Raw genomic sequence first — 20,310 nt, forward strand, 5'->3', positions numbered from 1 at the left:
ACTTATGGTCTCAGTTATGAATGATGATTATCAAGTGTTAAAAATATAAATTAAGACTTTCCCATGACTTAACTAGAGGATAGAAGGATAACTGGATACAGAATCACATTGTCACTGTGTGATTCATTATTACTTCATGTCTTGTCTCTGTGCTTTTAAACTTACATAGCATACAAGCCATGGTATATATTCTACACACTTCTGAGAAACTGAGACTCAGACGTGATCAATGATGAAGAGATTCAGTGGGACAGACGAGGGTAGGTACTCACAATAGGCTTGCACACATGGCACACTTGTTTCCGTGCATTTTGCCATCGGGGCCGCGGACAGGGTCATTCTCCCTGGTGCATATAAGCATTCCATTCCTCACTTGGTTCCGAAATTCACTGCAGAGCTCCTGGAAAATATTTTCTCAGAATGACTGTCTACCCTTTCTGCACCTTTGCCTCTTCTGAGGAATAAGTGACGCAGAGTAGAAGAAAAACAAAAAGCGATCACAAGGAGCAGTAAATCGATAAGTCTTTACAAAGCTTCCATCATGGACTCAGAATTGTCCTTGCACTAGAATGGATCCAGAAATATTTCTCATCATCATTCTGCTCACACTCTAGGTGCAGAAGAAGGCTGACAAAATTAGCAGAGAACAATGTATATGTTTGTGTTATGTTACATGTCACAGTCTATAAAGGGGAGGGGCTTCCATGGACCTAGAAGAAGAGGCTTCCTGGAGGAATGAGAATACTGCTGAGCTTCCATGAGAAAGAAGGACATCCTGCATTTCCAACTACTCGGGTGAAACTAGAGGACACTGCTGAGTGAAATAAATGATACAGAAAAAAAAATTCAGTACAATCTCACTTATATGTGGAATCTGAAAAAGCTGAACTCATAGAAACAGAAAGTAGAGTGGTGTTTGCCAGGGGGTGGGGGAAATAGGGAGACGCTGGTCAAATGGTATACATTTCCGGTTATAAGATGAATAAGTTCTGGAGATCTGCTTTACAGCATGGTAATTATAGTTAACAATACAACAGTATTACGCAGTATAATTGAAAGTTGCTAAGAGAGTAGCTCCTAAATGTTCTCACCACAAAAAAGAGATGTATTTATGTAATAACGTTATGTGATGGAAGTGTTAGGAAATGCTAAGGGAGTATCATTTTACAATATATAAGTGTACCAAACCAAGACAATATACACAATGTTAAACTTACACAATGTTGTATGTCAATTATATCTCAATAAACCTGGAAAAATTAAAATAAGAATAATGTGCAAAAAAATTAGTGAATCTCAATTTGTCTTTAAGAAGGCTGAGAAGGAAAAGAAAAACATGCTTAAATTAAGAAATAAAGATATATTTAAAATAAAGATATGGAGGAGAGGAAAAGTATGAGCCCTTGGAGAAACTGACACCTTTCTGGGAGTTCCTTGAAAAAGAAGAGGGATAGGGGATTTCAAACAGGAGAGGTACAGTAGGAGCAGAAGGAAGAAAAAAATGTGTTAAGACTGACTGGAAAATCTAAGATGATTTAGCAGCTCATCAGATATTATGGATAAAACAAGTGTCCAATTCTAAATTACCAATAAAAGGATGGTTTCAACTAACAGAAAGAAAGTTCATGAGAAAGTGAGTCGGTTTAAAGGTAGACTTTTAAACTGTGTCTACTTTTCCCAAATAAATATTAGGCTATATTTTGCATTTATTAGGTAATAAAATCCATAAAGGTAAATTTTGTTTATGGCCGTTATATGAGAGTAATCTGACATCACATACAGTCAGATTTTATTGTGCTACTTGTGAGAAGCCAAATATGGAGAATATGCCTTACGGAGTAAGTTAACCCTCTCCTTCTTATAAAATGAAACTCAAAATGTGAATTATCATGCAATAAAACTAGTACTCTAGAAACTTCTACTGAGACCCCTTTTGACAAGTGACAGGCTTTTTGCTGCTGTTGTTCATTTCAGGCATGGCAATTGAAAAGGAAAACATTTCTGCTAATGAGGTATCTAGAATACTTTAAGAAGAAAAAAATGTCAAGGCATAGCATTAGCAGTCCCGAGAAAAATTACCTTTGTAGCTTCTCTTTTAGCTTTTGCTCTTGCTCTTTCTTCTTGCTGACTATAAGGATCAGGGGAAGAAAAAGAGGGAAAAAGAAATGGGTCTTAATACAGTTCAGTAGATTCTTAACATTTACAGTTTGATCATTCGTTGCTTTGACAATTCTCAAGCACCCCCAAGGATCCACTCACAGCAATTTGTAATTTTATTGGAAAATAAACTGAAATGATTCACTTCACCTCAAGAAACTAGTGTGCAAGAGAAAGTCCCTTAATGAGTAAACCCATTAGCTGCCAGCAAGTACACTGCAGTAATATTTTCCTATTGGCTGATTCTTTTACATCTGCAACAGCTCTCTACAAAGTGCTAATATTTGGCTTCTGGGAGGCAGTATAGCATGGTGGTAAAGAGGACAGAGTCCAGAGCCATAAGGAACACAACAGATGTCTGAACCTCTCTGTGCCTTCCTCATCTTTAAATGAGGAAGGGGAAGGAAGGGATAGGAGGAGTAATAACCACATTCTTCTCATAGGATTGCTGTGAGCATTAAGTGAGCTGATACGTGTAAAGCAACTAGAGGAAATATCTGGTACATAATGAAATGATTGACAAAGGTGATATAAATGATCGCTATCATCATCACTGTAGTTATTATTAAGAGTGAACCCTCCAAAAAAAAGGCATATGAAGGAAATAAAGTGAGGGTGATAGCTCTTAACCATTTTAGGTAACTAACAGTGTTGCAAATCAAGTTTAGCACAACTGGATCTATAATCTAAACAATTTAATCCTGTTAAATATGTATAAAGTTTTCACCATAAAAGGTAAAAATGTGTAAATAATATGTAAAAATGTTACGTTTCAATCAACGTAAGACTTGCTCATTGATTAAATTAAAACTTTTTTTTTAAGATTTTATTTATTTATTCGACAGAGATAGAGACAGCCAGCAAGAGAGGGAACACAAGCAGGGGGAGTGGGAGTGGAAGAAGCAGGCTCATAGCGGAGGAGCCTGATGTGGGGCTCGATCCCATAACGCCGGGATCACGCCCTGAGCTGAAGGCAGACGCTTAACCGCTGTGCCACCCAGGTGCCCCTAAATTAAAACTTTTTTAAATGGTGAAAAGACGGGGTGCCTGGGTGGCTCAGTCAGCTAAGCGTCTGCCTTCAGCTCAGGTCATGATCTCCGGGGTCCTGGGATCGAGCCTCAGCAGGGAGTCTCCTTCTCTTTCTCCCTCTATCCCTTCCCCTTGCTCATGCTTTCCCTTTCTCTCTCGAATGGATAAATAAAATCTTAAAAAAAAAAAGGTGAAAAGACAGTTTGCATATGGTATTAAAATGTGCAAAAAAAGACTATGGAGGGAAAAATTATTCTCAAAAAAGGCAAGAGCCTTTGCTAACATACCCACAAAATATGACATAGTAAATATTTCTTTTTGATAAGGAATTTTTATAGTGATGGGAGAAAATTACTAAAATACCTCCAACTGTGATGTTTCTCATACTTCTTTATATGGAAACTGATCTAAGCTTTACCATGAGTCTACGTTGACTAAAAAATTAAAGAAGCACTTTCTTTCCATACCGGGAAATTATCAGAGGAAGCAACAGAGCTGACCACTAGGTGGCAGAATTACTTCCTTGTCACCGAAAGATAAATATAAAGAAATGTAAAGAAAAAGAGACTGAGACAAACCTAACTACAGGCAAATATAATTAATTGCCAGAAGTTATAACGGCATTGCTAAATGATTGTATTACATTTACAGCATACAATGGAAAACATCATTTTCTTCATTTTTTTTCTGCACGGCTATTTCTCATTCCCAACTTCTCTGGGCCTTTATGTTGTCATCTTGCGATAATACAAGAAAGATCCACTTCATGTGTTTATTGTGAAGATTAAGGTAGCAAAACTTTTAGCAAGTATATGCCGATTACATGCATTCAATAAATGATGGTTATGATGATTTGGTTTTTAGTGCTTCTATGCCCAAACACTACTGGACAAATCTTCAGGGTTATAATGCTCTCCACCAGGGGAGACTGAATGACTGAATCCTTTCAGAGATTCTGGGTATATAGAAAATCAACTGGAGTATCCCTTGGGAATAAGATAAAAAAACCTTAAGGAATATCATAGACTTTTGTTTGAGAGGATACATCTTGTCATTTATTCTACAGTTGTATTTTACTCGCCTGAAAATGAGCATCCAACTTTTACCATTTCTAAAACAGTCTTCACCTACTTCAACTATTATAAAATTCATCTTCATTTTGCACCCAAATCTGTGTCCCTAAAGCTCTCAACCATTTTAATTCTACTCCTTGAGGTCACACAGAGTGAGTAAGAAGAAAGGTAGTGAACTAAAACAGAAAAAAAAAACTTCTTCCTAAAATTTTCCATGCACCATAATGATATTTTATATGTAATCTCATCCATTTCCTATTTTAGCTGATAATCCTTCAGAAAACTAAAAGCAATTCTTATGGTTATCATAGAGTATTCTCTTCTCTGAATAAAAGATCTCGAGTTACCTCTAAAATATCCTAAAACAAATTATTATGGCTCTCTTCAGATCACAGTAATCATCATCTGAAAGCTCTCCACTTGCTTTTTCGTTTTGTGTTTTCTTCTGTGTGTGTGTGTGTGTGTGTGTTTTAGTTCATTTAAATGTGACACCCAAAAATGATCACTGCCCTGAAGAGGAAAATGCATTATTTGCAACTGTTTAAAAACTTCCCTCAGTTCCTTCTCCCTCTCTTTCTGAAGTCCTGAGCTCTACTCACAAGAAGGCCTCACACATGGAGCACGTGTTGCCATGCATTTTCCCATCTGGACCCTTGATGGGGTCATTCTCTCGCGTGCAGAGAAGCTGTCCATTCTTCCTTAACTTGCGGTATTCACTGCACAATTCCTGTGAAATTGAGGAAGGAAGTTTGAGGTTTTGAACACAGGTGGGGGCAGACTGGAAAAATAGCTGAAGTTCAGACTTTTTTTCTTAAATGGGGAACAGCAATTGGCTTATTTTAGAATAGTTCTTAACTGGGAAGACATGACTATTTTTAAATGATAAAAGTTACACATCCTCGACCAAGAAATAGTCACATATGCACATGGGTATATGCTCACATATAAACAAACACAGACTGTACAAATGTTTCCTACAGTTTCAGGGGATTTATGAGTTTCCTGAATGCCATCTATGGAGGCCAGGTCCACATGCCTCCGCCTCCAACTTCTGGAGAAGTTCCCCTCACCTCAAAGGGGGCTGTGTTTTCAGATTCTCTCTTATTTCTTGACTCACTTTCCTTCTTTTTCTTTTCATCTTCCTCTGTTTGGCTAAAAAAGAATGATTAAAAAAGAGATCAGTAAGGATCATAGAATGTCCAGGTTGAAAGTGACCTCAAATACCATTTAATTATTACAGTTAGTACTTATTAAATTCTGGGGCACCTGGGTGGCTCAGTCAGTTAAATGTCTGCCTTCAGCTCAGGTTGTGATCCCAGGGTCCTGGGATTGAGCCCTGCATTGAGCTCCCTACTCCCTCTCCCTCTGCTCCTCACCACCTTCCTCCCCTGCTTGTGCTCTCTCTCTCTCTCTCTCTTTAAAAAACAAAAAACACAAAACAAACAAACAACAACAACAACAACAACAACAACAACAAAAACACAACTTACTATATTCTTACTATGTGCCTGACCTGGGGCTCATTCCATGAAATCTTCCCAACTACATGTTACAAAACTACTATTTATAACCCCTTTTACAAATGAGAAAACTGACAGAATGGATCACTTTCCCAAGGACACAGAACTGATAAATGTACACCACATATTTAAACCCTAATCCACAGGAAGTTTTTTGATCTCCCACTACTCACAACTTCTAATACTCAGTATGTCTGGTTACTGTCTAGCTTTGCTTTAATCTGCTAGTAAATTCTCTACCTCTATCATCCTTGAAACCCCACACAGGTCATTCTACCCTTGAAGTCCCCAGACGGTTAGGAAGTTGCTTCTGGCATTGAGCCAGACCCCTTCCAGAGCTTTCTCTCATTGTTTCCACTTTCATCCACAGAGACAACCTAGAACTAGTGTTGATTCCACATTTAAAAACAAAAGCTACTTGGATATTTCAAGACCATGACTCCCCCCTTGATAAATGTACCAAGCCTTAACAGTCCTCGAAGGACATGGTTTTTATTCATTTCTTCTAAATAGTTTTTGCTTTCCTGCTGAAGTGGTCCTCTCATAATGGAACACAGAAATGCAGCAGAAAGTTAATCTGAACTCACTGCTTACATTTTCTAGAATCCCTTCCATAACAACAACTGTCTAGTAGAAGAGAGAGATATTGAACATATAGTCACACGTACTAATTTACAGCTATTAACTGTGCTTAGTGCTATGAAGCAAAATCCTGATCACCATGAAGGAGAAACTGTGGGGTTAGGAATGTAGAGTAGGCTTTACCACAGCTGTTTAAGCTGACGAGACACATAGGAGGGGTTCACTTCACCAGATACTCATCATTTCTATTCCAAGTCATTTCCCCAGGTCCTGTGTATGAACTAATGTACCGATTTGCATATCGATATGTTCGCTTTGTGATGTGTTGTGTGATTTCAGATGACTTCACAGCCTGCTCTGCAAGGGTAAGATCCTTGTTTTACATCCTGTACACTTCCAAAGGAACTCAACCAGTGACTGATAAGCAAGAATGATTCTTTGGAGTTGAATAGGAGTGATCTCACCATGATGGCAACATAGATGGTTCCTAACTTCCCTTCCCCTCATCAGAACAACCAACCTGTATTCAAGAACATGACATGACTGAGAGAATCCTAGAACACAGGGACGAGGCTGAAGTACCCACCGTACCTCAGTGACCAAGCCAGACTGCATTAGAAGGGTACGAGAAGCAGCTACATGTGGACCTCATTGCCCCTCTCTCAGGACAGAGCAGGAATTATTCTTTGATAATTATGACATTGTGTAAAGATGCCGTTGACAGGAAACAAACACAATTTAAGAAATAAAATATAACAAAGTTAAAATTAAAAAATAAAAAATGAAGCAGAAAGGACAAAACTCTCCCTCATTTTCCCAGGCGTAGTGCTACTCACAAGAACACCTCACACATGGAGCAGGTGTTGCCATACATTTTCCCATCTGGGCCCTGGATAGGGTCGTTCTCTCGCGTGCAGGGGAGTTTTCCATTCCTCACAAGCTTGCGGTATTCACTGCACAGCTCCTGCCAAGACAGAGAAAGCAAGCTGGGGATACGTTTTATTCCTATTCCAAGCAGAAGACTGGAACATCAACTTTGGCAGAAACTAATATTATGCTTCTTTGACACCAGGACTTTAGTTGTGTTTCTCTCAAGAGTAAAATTTAACACAACAAACAGAACTCATCATTTGCTAACAGACGGGAACACGTAAGACATAATGGGATGTCACAGTGTAATAAAAGACGTGGACAAGTAAACTCCACTATCATCTAAACACACTAAAATAAGGGCTGGGGAGCCTGGGTGGCTCAGTCTGTTACGAGTCTGGCTTTGGCTCAGGTCATGATCCCAGGGTTCTGGGATGGACCCCCAGGTCAGGCTCCCAGCTCAGTGTGGAGTCTGCTTCTTCCTCTCTCTCTGTCCCTCCCCCTGCCCTGCCCCTCTCCCTGCCCTTCCCCTCCCCCTGCTCATGCTCTCTCTCTCCTGCGCTCTCCCTCTTTCTTGCAAATAAACAAAATCTTAAAAAATTTTTTTGTAAGAATAAAGTAAATGCAAACATACAGGTACAGGAAAATCTCAGAACACAGAGGTTAGGACCATGAGATCTGACTGTGAACACCCGGGAAGATGTCACATAACAAGAATAATTTGAGTGAGACTGAAGAGTAAACAGCATTTTCGTGGGTAAGAAAAGGATTGGGGAATATGTATAAGAGACCATTAAGCTGGGAAACAAAGTAGGAAACTACACGGGCATATAGCAGAATATGAATTTCTGATTAAAGATAAGCCAAATAAGAAGGGAGAGAGAAGGAAACTGAGGTACACCCTATAGTTGATGATGAGCCTTTCGTGGCTTTTAAGCAGAACAGTATTGTGATCTGATTACTATGTGAAGCTTTACTCTTAGCTCTGTTAGGGAGGATAGTTGAATAAGGGAAAGAATAGAACCTAGAGGGAAAAGCAGGAGACTTTCATCTTCTAAAAAATAAGTAGTAACAACTTATAGAAGGCTATGGAAACAAATATTGTAACATCTCAGAGGTAAAAACAGGCTTTCCGTGTGCGGAATGAAGGTATTTTTATCCCAATTCAGATGTGAAATTTTAAAAATTCATATGTAGAAAATATACACGTACAGTCTCTGGGAAGTGGTTTGCAAAAGCTAACACAGTCTATAAGTGATGAAACCAGTGCTAGAACCTAGTTTTTTCAGACTTCAAATAATTTTTACTCGACAAGGTTAGTCTTGGAAGCAGCAAGAATTGATCAAGTTCCCATAGCATTCATCTCAATGTCATCTCCAGATTAAATGGTTAGGATTTCCTGGCAATTTTTACTGGACAATATTCCACCCTTTATTATTTTTTTTTAAATTTTATTTATTTATTTGACAGAGAGAGAGAGAGCACAAGTAGGCAGAGTAGCAGGCAGAGGGAGAAGGAGAAGCAGGCTCCCTGCTGAGCAAGGAGCCCGATGTGGGGCTCGATGCCAGGACCCTGGGATCATGACCTGAGCCGAAGGCAGCCGCTTCACTGACTGAGCCACCCAAGTGCCAATATTCCACCCTTTAGACTCTGAAATATGTTCAAATTAGAATGCAAAGTGTGACTCAATGGGGGCATTCCACTCACTGCATATAAGGGTGTTTTTTCAGATTCTCTTTTATTTCTTGCTTCTGCTTCAACCTTTTTCTTTTCTTCAGCTTCTGCTTGGCTAAATGAGAGAAAAAATGAGACGAATCCATTGGCCCAGGTATAGGCAATTATTTGTCCACATTCTTGCATTGCTAATCTGTCCTCCCTCCTTAGGAAGAGCAATTTTGTCCTTTTATCACTACATACCAATGAGAAGCAAAAAAACAGCCTCCAGTATGGTAAGATACCATAACTTCTTCATACTTTTTGCTTAACATTGAAAGAAAGATAGTGATTGTGGATCTGGAAAGCTTGTTTTCTATAAAATACCTTTCTTGCCTGTGGTCAAAAAAGAAATAGCATCAATGTCCATCAAGGAGATATCAAAACTAGTATCATTGCGACATTATACCTGGAGGCTAAAAGTGACCTTTACAAAGCACATAGACTGGTTCCCTTGTTTTACAAAGAGCAGCTGAGGCAGATAGGGCTTTGGCTATACTTTTTAGGAAAGGACTAAATTAACCGAGGTCTCTCCTCTCAAGTTTATAGTCTATCACATCATGCACACCCTAGCTTTATTAATACACCTTAAATGTATTGCTTACTCATGGCTGTGTTATCTAAAGACAAAATGCAGTGTGGGTGGAAAAAGGCCAATAATTTCCATACATTGATAAACCAAATGAGCCTATATTTGCTTTTTACAACAGAATTGCATGGTATGTACAGTTAACTGATGCTATTTCAAACACACAAGGCTATCAATCAAAACAAAAGACCATAGATTCGAAATGTAAATCAACTACTTAATCTGAGTTCAATCAAATAAACTGGGAGTAGTTCCAAATTTTGAAAGCAAACTGCCAATTCTAACTTATTGAGAAATGTCACATTATATAAAGTAATATTTACTTTAATTTTGTAAGGGCTCATGATTGTTTGATGGGCAACCTTAACTCTAATAATCAATATCTGCATTAAGTGCTTCCTTTGGGCCCTAACCTCTCTGGAAGATGAGATGCCTATAAACTTGTACCACAGGTTCACATATGAAGCTTCAGCAGTAGGGAGAATGTGATATTTGCACAAGCTCATGGCTGTCAGGATGTTCCAGTGGTAAGAGAATGAGTGTCAGGAAGCAGACATATTGGAGTAAATGGCTCTAGGCCCTCCTCCCAACTCTACTGCTAACATTTTCAATGTTAAGTAGTCAACTTATTCAACTCCCTTTCCTATTTTGAGCCACAGTTTCTCCATTTACATAAGTAGTTAGAGTTCTATTAGACTCTCTGTTAAGTCCCTTCTCTGGCATTCTTTAGACACTCTGACGTTCTATACTCACTAGAAGGCTTGACACATCGAACACAAGTTTCCATGCATTTTCCCATCTGGACCACGAACAGGGTCATTTTCTCTGGTACAGAAAAGTATTCCATTCTTTGCATGATCCTGATATTCACTGCAGAGTTTCTAAATAATGAAAATGAGACAGCTTAGATATAGTTCCCTATTCTGTTTATACATTTTATTTTATTTTATTTTATTTAGATTTATTTATTTGAGAGAGCGAGAGACTGAGATACCGAGAGAGAACAAGAGCAGGGAGGAGAGAGAGAAGAAAGCTCCCTGCGAGCAGGGAGCCCAACATGGGGCTTGATTCCAGGACCCCAGGATCATGACCTGAGACAAAGACAGATGCTTAACCGACTGAGCCACCCAGGTGCCCCTATACATTTTTTTTAAAGATTTTATTTATTTATTTGAGAGAGAAGAGTGTCAGAGTGAATGGGCAGGGAGAGGCAGAGGGAGAGGAAGGGAGAGAATCTCAAGCAAACTCCATGCTGAGCATGGAGCCCAACATGGGGCTCAATCTCACAATCCTGAGATCATGACCTGAGCCAAAATCAAGAGTGGGATACTAAACCAACTGAGCCACCCATATGCCCTCTGTTTATACATTTTAGATGCTGTTAACTAAAGATAACAGAGAAGAGGAACTAAGGATAAAAAATAAAACTTTTAGGATGTAGGATCATCCCAAAATTTTGAGATATTTCTCTCTGTGTTAAAAGTCACCCATTTAAGTATTCAACAAATGTATTAAGGGAATATAAATATAAATGTGATTTAGCTCTTGTATCACTCAAGTGGACAGGATAAGGAATTACAGTATAAAAAACTAAGAGATTTGACACAGGTCTGAGTTAAATCTGTACAAGCACAAAGGGAAGAATGATTCATGGAAGTACAGAGAAGAGTTTATAGCTGAGTTCTGTATCTTTAGGATGTGTCTAGGTAAACAATGTGGCAAAAGGTCCTCCAAGAGGAATTATGACATATGTGCAAACACAGAGGGGCATAAAAGATCATGTTATCTTGAGATAATCTATTATTGTCAGGAATAAAGAATTAGCTGGATAAAGAGAGGAAGGTTTGGGAAGTGGTCAAAAAGGAGACCTTGAAGATAAGTCAAAACTAGATCACCGAACCTTGAAGGGAATTTGGACTTTACTCTTAGGAAATTGGAAAATGATAAATATTTATGGAAGAGAAGAATATGAGCAAATCTCTGTTTTAGAAAGACCACCCAGCCAGATATGTGAGGATTTGAGTGAATGGAAACTGAAGTTTGAGAAACTATAGAAGAAAATAAGGAAAGGAAGGGAGGGAAGAAGTGTGGAAGGAAGAAAAAAGAACCAGGAAGACAAAGAGGAAGGGAGAAACTGGAAATGAAAGGTAAAAGGAATGTTTTGATTTGAGAAATAAAATTAAAGGATTGAGGGAAAGAAATCAGTTGAAAGTGAGGCCTAGACAATACGATGGAATTACATGAAGTCAGAAGGGGAACTCCTGAAGCACGCTGTTTTATGAAACTGTGAACTACACACTACAGAAGGTGGGAGAACACTTGCTGTTAAAAATAAGGAGTGAAATGGTCCAGATACCCTCTAGGATACCCTCAAATGTTGGCTTTTCATAAGGCCACTGAGTCATGGAAATATTTCCCACTCTATAAAAACAATGTGGAAGATGCATTGAATCTCGAGGATTGTGGAAGATGTTGGCGAGAAGCATAGAGACCAGGCAGGATGCTAATGAATCAACACAAAGGAAATCCATTAGATGTATGAGCTAAGTTGGCAGCAGGAGGAAAAAGACAAATGACTAGTTAAGAAGTGTTTGGAGAGTAGAATGTGGTATGATTTTAAAGGGAGAATATTAAAATGTTACAAAGAAGACCTCCAGAACACTACCACACATACCAAACTTTGAATTCAGATAATGCTTTGATACATTACCTTTGTTTAGGAACTATTCTACTAATATGACTTGATTAATTTCCTCCAAATAGAGCTAAAAATTGTAATGTCGAATTATTCTTATAAATCTTATGAAATGTCAACCATAAACTACTTTGCAGAGAATCCATCAGTAGTGGAGGAAAAAGAACCAATATCGAAAATGCATTCTAGAGTAAAATGCACACACCCCCCACAAGAGTCATAACTAAATCGATCAAACTAATCATCACCTCCGTTTCTCTCTTAATTTTGACTTTTTCTTCAGTCTTCCTCAGGTTTTCATGTGCTTTATTTTTTTCTTCTGAAAAACGCTGCTTGCTGGAGAAAAAACCCAAAATAAATAAATGAATACAGATGCTTCAAATCCTTGTGTTATAAAATAGTCATTTAGGGGGCTCCTGGGTGGCTCAGTCAGTTAAGCATCTGCCTTCAGCTCAGGTCATGATCTCAGAGTCCTGGCCTCAAGGCCCACATGGGGCTCCCTGCTCAGCAGGGAGTCGGCTTCTCCATCTCCCTCTGCCCCTCCCCCTCTGCTTGTGCTTTCTCTCTCTCTCTCACTCTCTCTCTCTCAAATAAATAAGCAAATCTTATTTTAAAAAAAATTAGGGGGTGCCTGGGTGGCTCAGTCATTAAGCGTCTGCCTTCGGCTCAGGGCGTGATCCCGGCGTTATGGGATCGAGCCCCACATCAGGCTCCTCCGTTGTGAGCCTGCTTCTTCCTCTCCCACTCCCCCTGCTTGTGTTCCCTCTCTCGCTGGCTGTCTCTATCTCTGTCGAATAAATAAATAAAATCTTTAAAAAAAAAAAATTTTTTTAAAGTCATTTAGGTGCAGGTGGAAAAACAGCCATGTGTTCATGAGTTCTAGAACAAACATTTTCCAATCATCTTAAGGCTCCTTATTAGATTGAAATCTTCACTCTTTCTCCAAAGAATCCCTTTTATTTTGCCTTCGCGTATGACATTTCCTTCCACTGCAATGACCATTTTTGTCATCTTGCCTTCTTTTAAATCTCCCCAACTTAAATTCTACCTCCTTCAAGAAGACATTCCAGACCTCAAAGTGGAAATGAACAATATATCTGTCATTATATTTTCATAGCTGAATATTCTCTTATGGGATAGTTCTCACTCTGTCTTGCAACGTGTGTGTGTGTGTGTGTGTGTGTGTGTGTGTGTGTGTCCATGGCTTATTTCTGCTATTTAACTTTAAGCTTCTTGAGAGGAGGGATCTTCATTCACACATTCATTCAACATTTGGCTAGTAACTATATTTTGTCAAGTGCTGGCCTGGTGCTATATATAAAACAGACACATACCCTGTGTTCTTGGAACTTAGAACCCAGTCAACAAAGAATCATAGAAATAATTACACAATTACTAGCTGTGATGACTGCTATGAAATAAAATTATTAAGAGTTATAAAGATTGATTTCAATTAAGAAATTTTCAGGAGGTCTTATCCAAAGAAGAATAATCTTGAAATGTGATCCACAGAAGAAGAGACACTAGCTGGCCAAGACTGAGACAAACTGGTAGTAGGACAGCGTAAAGGAGAGAGCTTCGAGAGTTCAAGGATCTGAAAGAGTGATGAGACCTGGTCTGAGACATCTCCATAAATGCTGTAATTTATATGTTGTGGGATTTGTCCTTCCCCCCAGATCAGATGCCCAAGATGAAAAGATAAAGTTAATGCAAGTCACATATAAACATGAAGTTTTTGTGGGAGACAATGTCTATTATGTCACAATGGGATAATTACTGAAGGAAAACAGTCAAAGTCTTGGTACCAACTTTTACCCTCATTCTGTATTATAACTATCTCGTAAAAAGGCTCACAAAGGTGCTGGGAGGAAATATTAAGAAATGTTTTGTAATCCAGTCCTCTAACTGGAAAATAGAATCCATTTGTACTCAGGCATACATCATTAGGATCTATTTTAGGTGATATCAGGATTTGCAGAGGACAGAAAACTGCTCAAAAATTTTCAACAACAAAGCTGCACCTCAACATTGTTCTTACTCACCATTCCCATTAATCTCCACTTTACCTGTCCCATCACTCCAAAGAACCCACATCTGTACTCACAAAATTTCAGCACACAGGGCACATTTGTTGCCATGCATTCGGCCATCAGGGCCACGAACTGGGTCGCTCTCCCGTGTACAATAAAGTCTTCCATTCCTCACTTGGGTTTCATATTCTTCACAAAAATCCTGCAAAAAAGGTATGTAATTACATTTAGCACTTTTCTACTCTTTCACATAGAAAATGTATATCATGGATTTATAGTCAAAGAATGTCAGGCCTAGAAGGTGTTGGTAAATGTATAACATATTAAGGAGGATTAATAAGAAATAGTAATTATGTAATGAAATTATTATTAGTATATATTTTATTACTAATATATTAGTATATATTTTATTAGTATAACTAATAATAAATTATTAGTTACCTGTATCTACTATGTGGTATATTTATTAAAAGATAAAAGAACCGTGGGGTGCCTGGGTGGCTCAGTTGGTTAAGTGGCCAACCTCTGGTTTGGCTCAGGTCATGATCTCAGGGTCTTGAGATCGAGCCCCCCTTGGGCTCTGCACTCAGCAGGGAGTCTACTTCTTTCCCTCTCCCCTCCCCCACTGCACACGTGTTCTCTAAAATAAATAAATAAATCTTTAAAAAAAAAGGTAAAAGAGCCTTATAAAGAATAAAGCTGAGCAAATATCTCATAAAATCAGATAGTTCTTATTAACTTTCAAGTCTATGAAAAAAGGATTACAAAAAATAAAAGATTTTTCAACAAATTCCAAGAAAGACATAACAAAATGCAGCTGTCAAGACAAAAGAAAAAAGTTGCCAACAGGCAGAATAAATAATCTATAAGATGAGATGCTTAAACACTATTTAATATGGATCAAATAAAGAACAATCCAATCTGGTTTGCAAGGAAAAAGAATAAGGGGGCATCCATTGTCTTCTCTGTGACTGTGGCATCCTTTACCGATGTCCACTTTGATTTATGGATGTCCATTTCTAATACAGTAGGTGGAAAGCACAGAGAGTGAATCTAATTTTCCTTCACTCCCCACTAGAGAGAGGTAAAACACCAACACTAAAATTTAAATTTAAAAGGCTGTGACTTCCCCAAATAACTCAAGAAAAGTTTGTATCCAGGTTTCCCAATGCTTTGGTTTAGTACTTTTGGGTTTTTCTGTGTTTCGAAAATTCTACTATCTGAATTGAAGGCTAAACTTTATATTTACAGCTATAATTATGTCTATCTACTCCAAATTACTCTAAATTTAGGAATCTCTATGTTAATAAACATGTTTTATAATGGCATATATTACTACATAGCCCACAAAACACAACCTACAAAAAAATGCTTCTCTAAGCCTTTTTCAACTATGTGAAAAATCTTCCCATTTCAGCCAGGAAAACATGAGCATAAAGAGTATGGTTTGAAGCTGGAAGACCTGAGCAGCTAGACTATGCCTCTAACTGGGAAATCACAGCAAAGGCCCATCACCTTAGACACCTCAATCTTATCAACTATACAATGAAGTTTTTGGAATAATGCTCTTTAGGGCCTTTTCTAGATGTAATAGTCTCAATTTTTAAAAAATAACTCATATTTCATTAGGACACTTTACAAGAGAATCCTAATTGACTCCTAATAAGAAGACATTTGTTTTTGGAGGAGCAATGGGTGTGCTCCAAACTTCCTGGTTGTAACAATCTAGGAATAAAGACACGGAAGACAATCACTTGATAATCATAGCATGGTAAGAAAATTGTTCAATGGTTCCCATAAGAGAAACAATGATAATTTCAGTTTATAAGTTGTGATTCATCCAAGGAGATTCTGAAGAAATGCTTTTGTGAGCAACCCAATGACAGGTTAATTATGGGGCAGATATTGAGACATCACTATAAAGCAGCCGTATTCAACACAATCATGTCCAGTGACCCCACCAAAACAACGACCCCAGCCACAGAGAAAAAGAGAGAAAAATAAACAAGACCTAGTGATAGATAATGGAAAAAAACTGTCTGTGTTTATCGAGTGATAAAATGCTCAATATTACAAGATGACCCAAAGTTTTTAACTGAAATTTAACAACCAAAAGAATCGCTTTTCAAATCTCAGTTAATATTCAACAAATTACTGAGGACTGATTGCTCCATGTTCATTCATTGAAACTCTGTCGAACACCCTATTTAGGGTGGGAAATTTGCTTGACTGAATAACACCATGATGTAGAAGTTTAGTCCTTGACTACCAAAAACTGGAATTGTGTCTATCCTTAGGAAAACATATGACCATCATCCAAAAAAATAGTATACTTGTTGTGCTATCTCTCCCGATTGGATGGGGGCCCCCAATATGGGACAACCTGATGGAGTGGGGGCTGGTGGCATAGGCAAGTGAAAAAATTCACCTAGGGCAGAACAAAAGAGATAAAAGTTTGTTGGATACACCACAAGAAAGGGCAGAAAGGACAGCAAAGATGACCATGAGGCACTGGGTGGGGGCTGTATATAAAGAAGGAAGGAGAGGAGGTATGGGAATGCACGGAATTTTCTTTTTTTGGTACCTATGTCCCGGTGTTAAGTAGCCCATTAGATAGTTAGGGCTGATGGATATTTTGAGGTGGTTGCTTGATGGGCCTGTTTGTATTCAGGCAGGGGATTGCTGTGGGCCTTTTTGCCTTGATCAAGTTTCCATTGTTCAAGCCTGTTGCCTAAAAGAGGCCTCTACACTTGTATTAACACAAAAGAGTACAGGATATGGAATCACATTCCAACAAGAAAGTAAAATTGAGATTGTTTTCCAAACTCCTTAATTTGGGACAAAGAAATTGAGGCCCAGAGAGAAGAGATGACTTGGTCAGTTTCACACAGCCAGAGCATAACAAAACCAGGGGTAAAACTAAATTGTTCTGACTTCTCAACAAAAAAGTCGTCATTTAAGTAAAGTAACTGCTATCACTTACAGTGAAAGTAGGGTTTAATAAACTTGGTGGTTTAGGAAATTCAAGCTATGACCTACAATGTTTATTCATTTGCTAAAAGGAATAATTTTTTATACTAAACAATTAAACCATATAATAATTTGAAAAAACTCAATTTTAAGGGTACTTTAAAAACCACAATGTCAATATTTGATATTTTTGTTTAAACAGAAGCAAGACCTTTGTAAATGCAGGCCTCACTGTAATAACCAAATAAGTCCAATTTACATCAGTGGGAGGATACATCAAATGGCACCAGTGCATACACTGTTCAAAAGACTCTAGAATTATTTTCAAGTTATTCCTGTCTAATTTATATTATGTTTTATTAAAAAAGTTATTCAAAGCAAAATTAATCTAAGCCAGAGAGAAGTCTGGTGGAAATTAAGCAGAATTTAATTTGCATATTTTCTGATTTATATTCTTTCTTTTTCTTAAGAATAGCTTTTGAACTTTAGGTGGGAAACGCTATTTTAATTCTGAATCTAATGATTAATATACTTGAAACAGTCAACTTGGGGAAGTTTGAAATTAAGGGAAACAATTTATTGTAAAAATTAAGAACAATGACATTATTGAATTACTTCCAAGATTCAAGCCCAACTTTGTTAATACTTTGGCCACAAGATCAAATTATGTTGGTGAGGAATTTACCTTTTCGGTACTTCGTCGAATTCTGGTTTCACCTCTCTTGGCATTTTCTTGAGCTTCTTTTAAGCTGTTAAGAAAGAGAACAGTTGGTCAGTTTATGTCTCAATCATATTTTCAGTGTTCAGTTCTGTGCTAGGCACTTTCATATCCTTGGCCATAGCTTGTTACACCAATCCACTTAACGTGAGACAAGCTTTTCCCAGTCTCGAATTGGAGCCAGAAAATTGCCAAAGATAAGGAAGGGTGTGACACTGACTCACTAACAGTCAATTAGAAGCTTTGTTCTGTAAAAGTAGGTGGGTGTGACTCCTTGATTGACAAACAGAAGATCGTTGGGGAAAATTCCCTTTAAACAAACAGAAGATCATTGGGGAAAATTCCCTTTAACTGGCAGAACCAAGAGCTTTTTAACACAGTGTTGTGACAAGGGTGAAACCAAACTCAGCACTTGAAGTACTGCCATCCACACCCTTATGTAAACCTTTTCCAAACCTTGTAAAGTATTTGCTTGCCTTTATGTAAAATCACTGCTGTAAAAAAAGTGACACTGAACTGAGCTTAAGTCCTCTGGTATCTATTACCTAATTATAGTCCCATCCAGAGACAGGCATTATTAGTTCCACAGAGGAAGAAACCGCGAGTTAGAGAGGTCAAATTCTCTTTTTTTAGCTAGTGCATGAAAACAAACAGAAAGTCACAGAATTGGGGCGGTTGGAAAACTAAAAGCACATGTCTCCTAGATAAGAAAGTAGAAATTAGGCTTATTTCCTGTGTGGAAAACAGATATAATCACTGTTTTGTAAACCTGACAGGACGTGCCCTTGAATTCTCTGGCAGCACACTGTAATTTTCAAAGGCAGGTGTGAAATTTATTAATCTGTTAGATCTTCTTCTGTCCTGATTTTAAAGATCCATGGAAGTAAATGGAGCACCTTAAAGCCTGCTGACATAGAGAGTGTCTGTATCTTGTTTAACAGCCAGAATATTAAAGACTCATTGGATCTTCTTCACATCTCAGCCTCAGTACTCACAGATGTCCAGGCACTCAGAGAGAGTTAAGCTTATCGTTCCCTTTCCTAAAGTTCCACCTTTTCTAGTAATAATGAAGGCAGCCACATGACATTATTATTATTATTATTATTATTATTATTATTATTTTAAATTAGACTGTCGCTTTTAGTAAGAGTCTCTACATATTCAAATGAAGCACTGCACTTCAAAAGACTGACCTAGATTATTCCAGGAAAGTGTTTTCTAAATTGTAAAATATTGCGCCTTATAAAATACTGTGCATTGTCCTATCGTTATAATTAAGCAAATTAAGAGTCTTGGATTTAATAATTAACATAATTACCTTATCCATGCCTTTTAAGAAACTCTAGCAGATACTATGAATTAAAAAGAAAAGAAACCCTTCGGAGAGCAAGGACTATTTCACCTCACGAAGACAAAGAATTGTATGCTTCATGAAAGGGACTGTATCTCTCTGTGGAGCGTTTCTCCGACAGCAACCAACTGTGTCCTCATCAAATCCACCTACTTGGGCTACGTGGTGATGATGATACTTACAAAAGCTCAGCACACATGGCACACTTATTGCCATGTGTTTTGCCATCAGGGCCAAGGACTGGATCATTTTCCCTCGTGCATCCAAGTCTTCCATCCTTCACATAAGGTCGAAACGCACTACATAGATCCTGAAGAACAGGGAAAAGAACTTAACATTCATCATCCTGAATGTAATGCCTTCCACACTGTTTTCAGAAATTTTATAGTACTCAGTGCTTTTCTGCCCAATGCACACTAGCCACCTAGAGCAGTGCCAGATGCCTAGAAGTAGCTCAGTAAGTGTTGCATAATTCATGAGGTTACGTATGGTGCTCATTTACTTATTCATTTATTAGTAACACAGATACCCTAGTATGGCTAGAACTAAGGTGGAACACAGTCCTTGCACTTGCTCACAATCTACTGGATGACACAAAGAAATATTTATATGTTATATTTATAATATGACGTGCTAACTGTCCTGGTAGGTGCTATAAGAGCATAGACAGGGCACCAAACGTTGACTTAGGGAAAACAGTCAGCTAGAAAGAGTCCAGTGTGACATGTCTGAGATACTCATTTCTTTCTCCTATAATCACAAGTTCACAGAATGTTAGCATAGGGAAAAGCTATTTAATCCAAACCTCATTTTTAGATATGGAAACACTGGGACGGTGTGGGTAAGTAATTTGCCCAAAATCTCCTGACAGCAAGTAACAGTGCTAGAGTTTCAATTCAGATTAAGTTACTGAAGCATAATGCCCTTTCAACTACAAGTGTAGTTTCCTTTTGATGGATGGATGGATGGATTTTTTTTTCATAGAAAGCAGAAATAGAGCTGAAAAGTCTAAT

The 20,310-nt window shown here is 38.1% G+C and overlaps 1 protein-coding gene across 1 annotated transcript in view; it reads right to left on the reverse strand.

The window, feature by feature from the left end:
• Positions 1-20,310, reverse strand: part of SPINK5 (serine peptidase inhibitor Kazal type 5) — a 76,162-nt gene that overhangs the window by 30,527 nt on the left and 25,325 nt on the right. Inside the window, 11 exon segments of the mRNA XM_040622261.1 lie at positions 273-400; positions 2,080-2,128; positions 4,859-4,986; positions 5,330-5,411; positions 7,198-7,325; positions 8,939-9,020; positions 10,287-10,414; positions 12,477-12,564; positions 14,333-14,460; positions 17,914-17,977; positions 19,480-19,607. Of these exon segments, the coding sequence (XP_040478195.1) occupies positions 273-400; positions 2,080-2,128; positions 4,859-4,986; positions 5,330-5,411; positions 7,198-7,325; positions 8,939-9,020; positions 10,287-10,414; positions 12,477-12,564; positions 14,333-14,460; positions 17,914-17,977; positions 19,480-19,607 (1,133 nt within the window).

The sequence above is a fragment of the Ursus maritimus genome, unplaced genomic scaffold (assembly GCF_017311325.1).
Source record: "Ursus maritimus isolate PB19 unplaced genomic scaffold, ASM1731132v1 scaffold_5, whole genome shotgun sequence".
Taxonomy (NCBI): domain Eukaryota; kingdom Metazoa; phylum Chordata; class Mammalia; order Carnivora; family Ursidae; genus Ursus; species Ursus maritimus.